The sequence below is a fragment of the Eretmochelys imbricata genome, chromosome 25 (genome assembly GCF_965152235.1).
Source record: "Eretmochelys imbricata isolate rEreImb1 chromosome 25, rEreImb1.hap1, whole genome shotgun sequence".
Classification (NCBI taxonomy): Eukaryota; Metazoa; Chordata; order Testudines; family Cheloniidae; genus Eretmochelys; species Eretmochelys imbricata.
The window spans coordinates 10744174-10757746 of record NC_135596.1 but is presented as its reverse complement, the minus strand read 5'-3'; the positions used below and the strand labels follow the sequence as shown (position 1 = coordinate 10757746).

At 46.3% G+C, this 13573-nt stretch overlaps 1 protein-coding gene across 1 annotated transcript in view; it reads left to right on the top strand.

Moving 5' to 3' along the window:
- Positions 1 to 9002: 9002 nt before the first annotated feature.
- The window catches only part of TINCR (TINCR ubiquitin domain containing), a 36583-nt gene continuing 32012 nt past the window's right edge, over positions 9003 to 13573 (top strand). Inside the window, exon 1 of the mRNA XM_077805468.1 lies at positions 9003 to 9262. Coding sequence (XP_077661594.1) covers positions 9003 to 9262 — 260 coding nt within the window. The remainder of the gene's footprint in view (positions 9263 to 13573) is intronic.

Below are 13573 nucleotides of genomic sequence, written 5' to 3'. Positions count from 1 at the left end.
TTGGAATGAAATGTTTCTATTTTTCAGCTCACAATTTCATTTAGAAATGTGCGTTATTTTTCATTAGTGTTTTTTAAATAAGAATATTTTAGATCTGAACAAAACGTTTCAAATTTATTGAAACATTTCAATTGACATAAAAAAAATTTCTGGATTTTTGGTTCATGAAAAATTTCAAGATTTTGGCTTTTCACCCTGATTTGGGATGGAGCAAAATTCTGAAAGCTTGACATTTTTCATGGTTTAAGCACATGTGTAGAAGACATTACAGATGGCTATAAGCCATGCTTATCAGCAGTTTATTAACTCCGTTGGGCTCTAACAATCTCTCCAGTTGATTAACCATTAATTAAAATATTCATAATTTATTAGTCCTTTATATTTATAAATGGAACCCTAATACACAGTGGGACTGCTTATTTAATAAATGAACAGATCCCTGTCTCAGGAGAGTATTACACTGTACAAAACAAGGTCTGTCACTGAGTTTGTAAACTGTTTGGGGAAGGCACCTTCCTGTTTGTGTGTAAACCCCCTGGCACAATCTGGCTCTGATCCTAGCTGGGGGGTCTCTGGTTGCTACTGTAACACTCATAATGATTATTTATGCTGTCCCATAGCACAGGAGATTGGGGCATTTGATGAACTAGCTGGCAGGTTACATTTTAGATGAAATAAAGGGAAGAGCATCTTCCCATGGAGTGCTGTTGGCTATGGCATTGACTGGAGGCACAGGTCAGCAAATCAAATGCTGGGACCTGATTTAAAGAAGGGCTGGAGAATTTTGGGGTCGATAATAACATTTGTAGTTATGCAGAGCAAGATAAAGGCAATCGAATCTCAAATAAGGGAATCTTCATCCCCTGCTGTCTGCCTGCTCCCAGCCATGAAATCACATGCAGCAAACACTGGGGAAAATCAGTACCGTTCAGTTTTATTGACTGCAAGACATGAGATTACAAAGCTCTGGGAATCAGACAAGCCTCCCCAATGATGGACTAAGTGGCTCTGTTGGAAAAGTTGAATGATTTTGCTGGACTTTCCCAGATGTGGGTCTCTGTCCAAAAAGCAAGAAAGCTCTTTGCCCTCCGCAGCAACATCTTGGCTCTTACGTCATACTAGAATAAGAAAACGGCAGCTGGAAAACAGCCTGGCAGGTGGCGAATTGTGATCACAGCTTCTGAAAAGCTAAGAATTGTGCCCATCTATTATGGGGATAATGATCCTGACCTCCTTTGTAAAATGCTTTGAGATCTACTGAGGAAAAAAGCACTGGATAAAGGCTAGGGATTATTATTGCTATTATATTTGTTCCCCTGGCTCCTCTTCTTTCCCTGCCCTGTTATGCCGTCACTGCTGAGCTGATGGCAGGGAATCAAAGAAGTAGATGACGATATAGATGTACAAAGTGATAATAATTAATAAGCTGCAGCATTAACCCTGGCTTTGAGGTGTGCAGTAAAAATGCAGTGGTTATAAGGACAATGCTTATTCTGTTTTAGGCTAACAATTGAACATTGTCATTGTACATGTTACGTAACTGAATCTACTGCTCTGGCAAGAGAAGCAAGTAGGCTACTTGGACCCTATGCCTCACTCTGCCAGTGACTTCGGGCCAGTTACTTTCACTGATCCATGCCTCAGTTTCCCCTATGTAAAATGTGGCTCATACTTATAAAAACATAAGAACGGCCATACTGAGTGAGACCAATGGTCCTTCTAGCCCAGTGTCCTGTCTACTGACAGGGGCCAATGCCAAGTGCCCCAAAGAGAATGAACAGAATAGGTAATCACCAAGTGATCCATCCCCTGTCACCCATTCCCAGCTCCTGGCAAACAGAGGCTAGGGACACCATCCCTGCCCATCCTGGCTAATAACCATCGATGGCCCTATCCTCCATGAATATATCTAGTTCTTTTTTGAACCCTGTTAAAGTCAATAAATCCCCTGATTTCCTATTTGTCATTATGCTCCATTCAGAACTTCCTGCCCCAAAGCGCAGTCCCCACCCATTGAGCTAAAGTAAAATCTCTGTTAGCTGTTCGCCAGATAGGACCTATGACCCATTTCACAGAGTTTAAGGACAGAAGGGAGCATTAGGTCAGCTAGTCTGACCTCCTGTATACCACAGGCCATTACATTTCACACACATCACCTATATTGAGCTCAATTACTTTAGTTAGACTGAAATATTTTGGTCTTCAGGAAATTACCCTGTAGTGTACCACAGGCAAAGATCAGGAGAGACAACGGTGCCACCAGGGCCTGAGGCCCTTGCAGTGGCTGAGAATTGGTTAGGTTGGATATACCTAAATGATCCCAGCAGGCGGTCCACTCTCCATGCTGTAGATGAAGGTGAAATCCTCCCATGGCCCCTGCCAATCTATCCTGGTGGGAAATTCTCTCCTGACCGCAAATCTGGTGATCACTTAGACCCTGAGCATGTGAGCAAGACCCACCAGCCCAAGCATCTAAGAAAGGGGATTCTTTGTACCACCTCCAGAGCATGTGTCCAGCCCGTCCTATGTCCCATTTCCAGATGTGGCCAATCTCTGATGCTTTGGGGTGGAAAAAAATTCCTTCCTGACCCCTACAGGTGACTGGCTGAAGCCCATAAGCATGACATTTCATTATACATATTGTCTTAATGCAGAGCTCCAAGTGTGATGAGCCCGCTGAGGGCAATGCAGGCAACCCTATCCTCCCCATGACCCCTGAAGGATGGGGTTGAAGAGTGGGATTAATAGTTTTACAGATTCTAAGACCAGAAGAGACCACAATGATGGGTCAGCCTGGCCTGTCATGCACACAGGCTACAGCATTTCTCTCGGCTGCCTTTGTTAAGCACGTTTAAATGTTCATATGTAAAAGCTCTGTAGAAGTACAACGTTCTTCACATCAGCGGCACTGCTATGGGAACCCGCAGGGCCCCACAGTATGCCAACATTTTTACGGCTGACTTAGAACAACACTTCCGCAGCTCTCGTCCTCTAAGGTCCCTGCTCTACTTGAGCTACATTGATGACAACTTCATTGTCTGGACCCATGGAAAAGAAGCCCTTGAGGAATTCCACCATGATTTCAACAATTTCCATCCCACCGTCAACCTCAGCCTGGACCAGTCCACACAAGAGATCCACTTCCTGGACACTATGGTGCTAAGAAGCGATGGTCACATAAACACCACCCTATACCGGAAACCTACTGACTGCTATTCCTACCTACATGCCTCCAGCTTCCATCCAGACCACACCACACGATCCATTGTCTACAGCCAAGCTCTAAGATACAACTGCATTTGCTCCAATCCCTCGGAGACAAACACCTACAAGATCTCTATCAAGCGTTCTTACAACTACAATACCCACCTGCTGAATTGAAGAAACAGATTGACAGAGCCAGAAGAGTACCCAGAAGTCACCTACTACAGGACAGGCCCAACAAAGATAATAACGCAACGCCACTAGCCATCACCTTCAGCCCCCAACTAAAACCTCTCCAGCGCATCATCAAGAATCTACAACCTATCCTGAAGGACGATCCCTCACTCTCACAGATCTTGGGAGACAGGCCAGTCCTTGCTTACAGACAGCCCCCCAATCTGAAGCAAATACTCACCAGCAACCACACACCACACAACAAAAACACTAACCCAGGAACCTATCTTTGCAACAAAGCCCGTTGCCAACTGTGTCCACACATCTATTTAGGGGACACCATCATAGGACCTAGTCACATCAGCCACACCATCAGAGATTTGTTAACCTGCACATCTACCAATGTGATATATGCCATCATGTGCCAGCAATGCCCCTCTGCCATGTACATTGGTCAAACTAGACAATCTCTACGTAAAAGAATAAATGGACACAAATCAGACATCAAGAATTATAACGTTCAAAAACCAGTCGGAGAACACTCCAACCTCCCTCGTCACTCAATTACAGACCTAAAAGTCTCAATACTCCAACAAAAACACTTCAGAAACAGACTCCAACGAGAGACTGCTGAATTGGAATTAATTTGCAAACTGGACACCATTAAATTAGGCTTGAATAGAGACTGGGAGTGGATGGGTCATTACACAAAGTAAAAATTGTTTCCCCCTGCTAATTTTTCCCCTACTGTTACTCACAGCTTCTTGTCAACTGTTGGAAATGGGCCATCCTGATTATCAATACAAAAGTTTTTTTTCTCTCGCTGATGATAGCCCACCTTAATTGATTAGTCTCGTTAGAGTTGGTATGGTAACACCCATTTTTTCACGTTCTCTGTGTATATATATCTTCCTACTGTATTTTCCGCTGCATGCATCCGATGAAGTGGGTTTTAGCCTATGAAAGCTTATGCCCAAATAAATTTGTTAGTCTCTAAGGTGCCAAAAGGAATCCTCGATCTTTTTGCTGATACAGACTAACTACCACTCTGAAACCTTTTACTGTAGAGTTACCTATGCCCTTTTGTTACTTGTATATGAGTGTTTATGTCACTGATTTATGTGATACAGACATAATTTTTGCTTTCAGTTACATGCATTCATTATTGCATTATTTTGTACAATGGGACCAATTCTGCTATCAGAGGGGCCAGGCCCTGCTTTCATTTAAGCTGCCTGAGGTTGCATTTGTCCCAAGCTCTTGTCATCCAGTGTGATATTTATATATATGGTATTCCTGTATATCTCATCATAGGTATGCTTACGATCTCATGCTTCAGGGCTGATCTCTTCATGGGTCAGGTAGGGATTCCTCTCCCTCCCCCATCACTGCTTCTATGGAGAGTGTTGCATCACTGGGATATCATGCAGCTTCTTGTTTTTCTGGGCACTGATGACAGAGTTATCCTTGCCTTGCTGGACAATGACTCCTAGGTTCTTGTATAATTTCTGAGGGTGAATTTCACACTGGTGTAAGGATCCAGCACCAGGTTTAGCCACCCTTTAAGACCCACTTAAACCGTAGCGAGCCCTACGGGTCTGAGTGGGATGTTAATGGTCCTTGCGCTTGCCCTCTGCACAGGGGTGAATTTCACTCTAAATGATGACAAGGTAAGTGACTTGGTGTGGCTAAAAGCTGCTTTTATGTTACACGGGTGTAAATCTGGCATAATTCCACTGAAGCTGATGGAGTTACTCTGGATTTACACCACCATAACAAAGCAGAGAATATGGCCATTTGCTTTTTAACCAGTCATATGCTGCAGTTTTACTGATACTCAGGTGTTTTGCTGCTGGCTTCCCCATGCTCTGGATAGGTCCGAAATACATTTAATTGCTGAGCGTACTTTGTCCATTCCTTTATAGAAGAACTGGGCCGAACTCTTTACAGTGATTGAAGTTGCAAATCACAGGGGAATTTTTCTTTTTAGGCATTTTGTAAATGATGACAGAGGAACATGAATCCCTTTCAGGAGCAAGGAGACTTGCCTGACTTTTAAAAATATTGATGTTTTGTTTCATTTAAAAAATATATTGCATTTCATAGCCCACCTGCTTTTAAATTGCTTTTCTTGTTTTCCTAATGTGTGTTTCTCTGGAAGTTTGTGCGTCTTCTATTTGCCTTCGATATGGGAAAAAGTTTACGTCAATAAGGTTTGATTTGATTTGTAAATAACGCTAGGGTTATGTATTATCACACAGGCACAGAACTCTGACTCCCTGTCTTGTCCTCCAGACAGATATGACAGGCTGGACACATGACCCGAGCAGGATGAGCGGAGGAGGAAGATTAAAATAACTTTGAGGGAAGAGCATAGAACTTTATCCTGTGCCTCTGTTTAGCCAACAAACCACCAGGAGCTTGTGAAATAATTACCTTAGACAGATAATAAAACATCCTCAGGCAAAACTAAGGTACTTAATATACTGCCCAAGTCAATTCCCCTTATTTCTGCTGTCCTTCTGCTTTTAATAATGGCTTAATGAAAAATTCAAAATTAATTGGAACTGGCATTAGACATTCACATGGCCCAGTGTGGGCTGCCGAGCTTAAATATTTCATCACCCACCTTCTCTGCCACACACTCTGCTTCCACAGGCTGGGATGTTGGCCCTTTCCCCCAAATTAAACCCTCTATAGCAGGGGCTGGTGGAAGAGCCCGAAGAAGTTTGCAAACTTCTTGCAGGTGAAAATAAATAAACCCAAGCAGCTAGATCTGAGTGTTTTCCTTCTGCTGCGATCTTTCCCTCTCTATTTAATGATACACATCCGAGGACGATTGGAAAGAGCAGCTCTAAAAATAAACAGGAGCTGTCTGAAAGGTATTTGTCAGTTGTCAGGCTGACACGTAGGCTAGAAGAATGAATGAGCTGAAGGGGCTGACAGCAGACAGGCTCCTTTGAAATGAGAGTGCTTTGTACTTCCCCTGGCACCCCCTGGGCAAGTAGTGCCGGCCGCATGTACAGACTTGGTGGTGTATAGGGAGTGATTCAGCTCTGATCTGTGTCAATGAGAGGCTGTCCTTTGACATCAGTGGGAAACGGATCAGTCCTGACTCAAGCTAAGTGTATGGCTTTACACCAAGGATGAACTTGGCCCTTGGAGTGGAATTCATCCATTACAGAGGCGATACACCAGACCCTCTGCTCGGGGTGGCGGGGTGTGTGAATTTTACCCCCTAGATCCATATTTTGGCTGTTAAGTCAGGGGGTTTATTTTCAGAATGGCTGAGCACCAGCAGCTCCTATTGTCTTCTGGACCCCTAGTTCTGGTGCCAAGATGAGATGTTAGCGGCCTAGCTTTAGGCACCCAAATTAGAAAAGCTGGCTTTCATCACTCTGTACCTCAGTTTCCCCTTTTGTAACATGGTGCTCTTATGCTGACTTTACTTGAGGACCTGCCTTTGGAGCAGTTGCCGAGCTTATGATGTTTGTAAACACTTTTCAGAGTAACAGCCGTGTTAGTCTGTATTCGCAAAAAGAAAAGGAGGACTTGTGGCACCTTAGAGACTAACCAATTTATTTGAGCATAAGCTTTCGTGAGCTACAGCTCACTTCATTGGTTAGTCTCTAAGGTGCCACAAGTACTCCTTTTCTTTTTGTAAACACTTTGAAACCCTCCAGTGGAAGATGCTACTGCAGTGAAAAGTGCGTTAGTATTTGATCTGAGGGGCTCATAATAGCCACCCACCTCCCAGGTAGGTTTTCGTTACCCCCATTTTACAAAAGGGGAAGCTGAGGCACAGAGCTTGCTGTGACTTACCCACACATACACAGTGAGTCAGTAGCACAGCTGTCAATAGGACCCAGGCGTCCTGGCTCTCATCAAACCATAATCCCTGAATTATATTGGCCAGATTTGCAAAAGTGCTGAGCATCCAGCAACTTCCATTGTCTTCAGTGGGGATGGTGGGGGTGATTCTCCATTGTTCTTAAAGGGCTGGGGGGGGGGTTGGGATTCTCCATTGTTCTCAATGGGAGCTGCTCGATGCTCACCATATCTGAAAATCTGGCCAGTTCATTTAGAAGTATAACCGGGAGCCAAACTCCTTTCAGAATTTGGCAGTGTATAATAAAGCAAAGTCTTTGAAGACAAATGGCTTGCAGTACTTTGGTCAAAAGACACTATTCCGGGTACAAAAGAATGTCCACGGGGAATTAATTCATGTAATATGGCTGCAGGAAATTGCGTACAAGATAAGATCTTGACGTGATCTTTTTGAAAAAACACGACTTCCTCATCTAGCTGATCTTTGCTCTAAAGTATTCTCTTCCACATCTGCCACCAACTGCCCTGATGATCAGTCAATTATAAATGACTCCTATAGCTGATGACGTCTTCTGTCACAGTGGTATATTTAGATTTAGAAGGGGACAGTTTGTTACCACTGGTATTTAGATGAGAGCTGTATGAATAATGGATTTTTCAATTTGCCAGTAATTCGGTAAGTCATTTTGAACCGAAAATATCGAAATGTTTCCATTTGTTTGGATTTTTTTTCAGTATTTTTTTTTTTAACTGGAAACAATCTGGTGAAGAGAACAGGAATTTGTGGCACCTTAGAGACTAACAAATGTATTTGAGCATCTGGTGAAGCTCACACGAATTTGCCAAATGTTTTGATGTCACCAAATGTGCATTTTTCTGCCCAAGAAAAAAAAAAAGTTTTGGCAGCAAATTTCCCCCCTTCTCTGGTTTAGGTCTCTAGGCTGGTTGCAGTGCTCGTGCGCATTTTTTTCTGCAGCCTTGTGATGCTGTCGTTTCTCCCGTGCTAAGAGGACTTAGGGAGATCATTACTCAGACGGAACATCCTCCAGGAACAGGAAGTAGTGCTGATTAACTAGCTTGCTGAGTCTACACGGTGGCCTTAGGAGCAGGGGATGACACACAGCCTGTGCACCTGGTGAATGTCGTTTATTCAATGTACAGTGTCTCAGCTGAGATGTAAAACAAAGAACATTGCGGTTGTTATAGATTGCATTGCACTTTTCACCCGGGAGGAGGTATTGATTAGCTTTGAAGTCCTGCCCAAATTTCCGCATGTCTAATTACACACTCTGCCTATCTAATCTCCACTGGAGGGAGTGTTTCTCTTTTCCTGATTTAAACTGACATGGTGTGGTGCAATGTGACTGTTAACCAGTTGCTGGGTTCCACCTCAGAGGCGGCTGCATTTTAGTACTAGTGGAAGGGATCTTACTGAAGCTCTCCAGCTCTTTAATGCACCCACCCGTCCATGGTCTCTAAATATCAGTCTTTGGAGTGCTTTGGGAGCCTTTGCGCTTTGCAAATATAATTATAATTGTTATGGCATTTGCAGGGCGGGAAATCACTCCTACACATATTCCCCAGCCAGCAAGGGGATGTGTCTGTGGAAGCCAGTCCCTGAGATGAGCTCTTCCCTGGAATGTGAAGCACACAGTGTAGCAGCTGGGAGGAACAGGTTTGGCAAGAGGTGTAGGGTGTTCACTGCAGGAAGCTCATTCGGCGCCACGTCTCTGCCTTCACCAACACACCTGGATGCCCCTCAGTGCTGCGCTGGCCAGCCTGCCAGGCCCGAGAGGATGGAGACCCTGCGAAGGAGCCTTTCCCGCTGGAAGAGGTACCACATCAAGGTGCACCTGGCCGATGAGGACCTGCTGATGCCCCTCACTGTCAAGCCCACAGACAAAGTGATGGACCTGCGGGCTCACCTGGTGCGAGAGGGCATCACATCCTGGAAGAAGACTTTTTACTACAACGCCAGGCAGCTTGGGGAGGAGGAGACTGTCAAGGAGGCCAAAATCCAGAATGGCTCCGTCCTGCTTCTCGTCAGCCACAAGAGGTATGGGGGGAGATCATCACTGTTCCAGGGAGATGAACTCGGGGATGGGGGAGAAAGGGGATGCTCAACTGATTCTTGGTTGGAACTCTGGGATTTGCAAAGGGCCTAGGTACTCAGCTTCCACTGACTTTCAGTGGGCGTATCGGTGCCTAATTCCCTTAGTCTTCTTTGAAAATCCCATGCTCTATGCTTAAAGCAGGGGATGGGGGGAGGGTAGGAAGGAAAAAAATTCTTCTTGATCTAACCAATCCCTGTCCCCAGCTGGTTCTGCCATTCCTGACCACTCAGTCAACTTCTAAATAGAGGAGAGCAAAGACAGACCTTCTTGAATCCTATTAAAATGTGCTGGGCTAAGGGAGTTTTGCAGAGCAAGGAAATGCTGCATCTCCTTCCAGCTTGAGTGGAAAACATCCACTCAATGGGCAGCGACCATCACAAAAGTGAACAGAATGCTGGGACTCATTAAGAAAGGGATAGATAATAAGACAGAAAATATCATGTTGCCTCTATATAAATCCATGGTGCACCCACATCTTGAATACTGCGCCCTATCTCAAAACAGATATATTGGAATTGGAAAAGGTTCAGAAAAGAGCAACAAAAATGATTAGGGGTCTAGAACGGCTTCCGTTTGAGGCGAGATTAATAAGACTGGGACTTTTCAGCTTGGAAAAGAGACGGCTCAGGGGAGATATGATTGAGGTCTATAAAATCATGACTGGTGTGGAGAAAGTAGATAAGGAAGTGTTGTTTACTACTTCTCATAACACAAGAACCAAATGAAATTAACAGGCAGCAAGTTTAAAACAAACAAAAGGAAGTATTTGTTCACACAACGCACAGTCAACCTGTGGAACTCCTTGCCAGAGGATGTTGTGAAGGCCAAGACCATAACAGGGTTCAAAAAAGGACTAGATAAATTCATGGAGGATAGGTCCATCAATGGCTATTAGCCAGGATGGACAGGAATGGGGTCCCTAGACCCGGGTGGGCAAACTACGGCCTGAGGGCTGGATCTGGCCTGTGGGATTGCCACCCCCATGGCGCTGCGGGCCCTGTGCCGCTCCCGGAAGCAGCCAGCACCACGTCCCTGTGGCCCCTGGGGAGGTGCGGAGCAGAGGGCTCCGCGCTGCCCTCGCCTGCAGGCACGGCCCCCTGTAGCTCCCATTGGCTGGGAACGGGGAACCGCGGCCAATGGGAGCTTCAGGGGAGGTACCCGCAGGCGAGCGCAGCACGCAGAGCCCCCAGGGGCTGCAGGGACATGGTGCTGGCTGCTTCCAGGAGCGGCACGGCACGGCACGTGGCCAGGGCAGGCAGGAAGCCTGCCTGAGCCCACCGCATGCTGCTGGACCGGGTTGGAGCCTGCACCCAGAACCCCTCCTGCACCCCACATCCCAACCCCTTGCCCTGAGCCCCCTCCTGCACCCTCTCCCACACCCCAACTCACTGCCTTGAGCCCCCGCCGCATCTCTCCCGCGCTCCAAGCCCCTGCCCTGAGCCCCCTCATACACCCCGCACCCCTCCTGCACCCCAACCCCTTGCCCTGAGCCCCTTCCTGCACACTGCCCCCGACCTCCTGCACTCCCTCCCGTGCACCAACCCTCTGCCCCAGCCCCACATTCATGGCCCTGCATGCAATTTCCCCACTCAGATGTGGCCCTCGGGCCAAAAAGTTTGCCCACCCTGCCCTAGCCTCTGTTTGCCAGAAGCTGGGAATAAGCGACAGGGGATGGATCACTTGATGATTCCTTGTTCTGTTCATTCCCTCTGGGGCACCTGGCACTGGCCACTGTAGGCAGACAGGACACTGGGCTAGATGGACCCTTGGTCTGACCCAGTAGCACTGTTCTTATGTTCTTTGATTCTACCTTGTAGTAACTTGCTCCTTCCTTCCCTATTTACTAGCTATCTCTGTGGGCCAGGTTTGGGCTGCTACCATCTGTCTGAGGTGCTCAGCAGTGGGAAGTCAGCAGGGTGCCAAGCCTGCAATGATGCATGGTTGATGCAGCCCCACACACCTTCCAGTGTGTTATGGGGCTGGACATAGACCATGAAGGGCCAGCACTGAGATGTGAGCGGGACCGGCCAGGAAGCACAATGAGATTAGACACAACCATGCTGGGTGCTTTAGATTCAGTGCTCTCACTAGGGCAGCTCTTATGTTCTAGTAGGAGTTAAAGCAGAGAACCACAGTGGAAAAGAGACCTTTCCTCCACCAGGATCGCTCAGGGTGTCCGGTGAACACACAGAGGTGTAATTTACACCACCCCACTACACCATCTTTTTGGAATCTGGCCCATCACCATCAGCTCTGCTAAATTCTGTAAAGCATTTTGGCACACAATAGAGAAGGTGCTGTACAAAATGGAGCTGAATCACATTGTCTCCAGCTCAGATCCTTGAATCCAAACCCCACTGAATTGTGTGTGAGTAGGTGAGATTCAAATTCACAGAGCCACACCTGCCCTTAAGGTTTTGGTACCTGGTTGGAGATCAATCCGGAATGGGCCTGTTTGCTCCTTCAGAGGCCCCTGAAATCTCATGAGAACACTGATCTCACAAGATTTCAGCCATTTCCTGCCCGAGCCAAGGCAAACTCATGAGATTTCAGCATTGTCCAACCTGCCCCCAAGCACTGATTCAGCTTCACACCCAGACCACTCAGGTTAATCTGGATCAGTATCCTTATTCCTCTGCCTTGCCTCTTCTCTAGTGGTGGGAACTTTTTGATTTCTGATGTTTATTTTTTCTTGGAATTTTAAGCCTAAACTTTCAAAAGTGTCCAGTGATTTTTCATAACTCAGTGACTGGAGTGCCCAGCCAGAGACATCTTTAAAAAGGCCTGATTTTCAGAAAGGGCTGACCATCTACCTTCTGAAAATCAGGGGTGAAATCCTGGCACCAGAGACGTCAATGGACGTTTTGCCATTCAGTGCTTCAATGGAGCCAGGATCTCACCCTTTAAGGTGGTGTCTCTAACTAGGCATCCAAAACCACTGGCCACTTCTGAAAATGTAGGCCTTAGTGCTTATTTTAGGTACATGATGGCTCAAATTTGTAGAAGTTTTTTTAAAAAGGGGGATTTATAATATTATTTCCCTTGAATTTTATCAAAATTTTCCAGCTCCTGGAGATCAGCTTCAAAGCAAGCACCGTGCGGGGGTCATCAGTGTCTATTTACCCCACCTGCTTCAAACCCACATTCCTGGGGGCATCAGGAATTGGTAGTCCTCTAGTTCTGCTCTGTAGCCCCTGGCATGAGCTCGTAGCAATCATGAAGGATCATTGGGTTCTGCCAATGCCCTCCACAAATAAGATTCAACCTGGCACAAATGGTAAATGGCCAGGTATTTGGGGTGTATGTTTCAGAAGGGGTGCATGGGTCACTCTGAGAAGCTGGATATGAGTCAGCAGTGTGCCCTTGTTGCCAAGAAGGCCAACAGCATATTGGGCTGTATTAGTAGGAGCATTGCCAGCAGATCGAGGGAAGTGATGATTCCCCTCTTTTCGGCACTGGTGAGGCCACACCTTGAGTACTGTGACCAGTTTTGGGCCCCCCACTACAGAAGGGATGTCGACAAATTGGAGAGAGTCCAGGGGAGGGCAACGAAAATGATCAGGGGAATGGGGCACATGACTTACGAGGAGAGGCTGAGGGAACTGGGGTTATTTAGTCTGCAGAAGAGAAGAGTGAGGGGGGATTTGATAGCAGCCTTCAACTACCTGACGGGTGGTTCCAAAGAGGATGGAGCTCGGCTGTTCTCCGTGGTCGCAAATGACAGAACAAGGAGCAATGGTCTCAAGTTGCAGTTGGGGAGGTCTAAGTTGGATATTAGGAAACACTATTTCACTAGGAGGGTGGTGAAGCACTGGAATGGGTTCCCTAGGGAGGTGGTTGAATCTCCATCCTTAGAGGTTTTTAAGGCCTGGCTTGACAAAGCCCTGGCTGGGATGATTTAGTTGGGGATTGGTCTTGCTTTGAGCAGGGGGTTGGAGTAGATGACCTCCTGAGGTCTCCTCCAACCCTAATAGTCTATGATTCCATGTATTTGTGGGATACTCCCCACTGGGATATTTGTGGGTGATGTTCACACATGTGGATAAACAGTAATTATTGTCCTGGGTGTGGGGCTTGGCTCTTATTCAGTATCCGTCAGGTTGTGGCCTTCATGACTCAGTGCTTGGCCAAGTTTTGTGTACAATCAGGGACTGGTTTTACTGGGGTGCTTGTTTGCAAACCATTCTTGAGAGAGCCCTGTATTACTCAAACCAACCAGCCGAGAATACAAGCATAGCGCTAGGCAGCTGGAC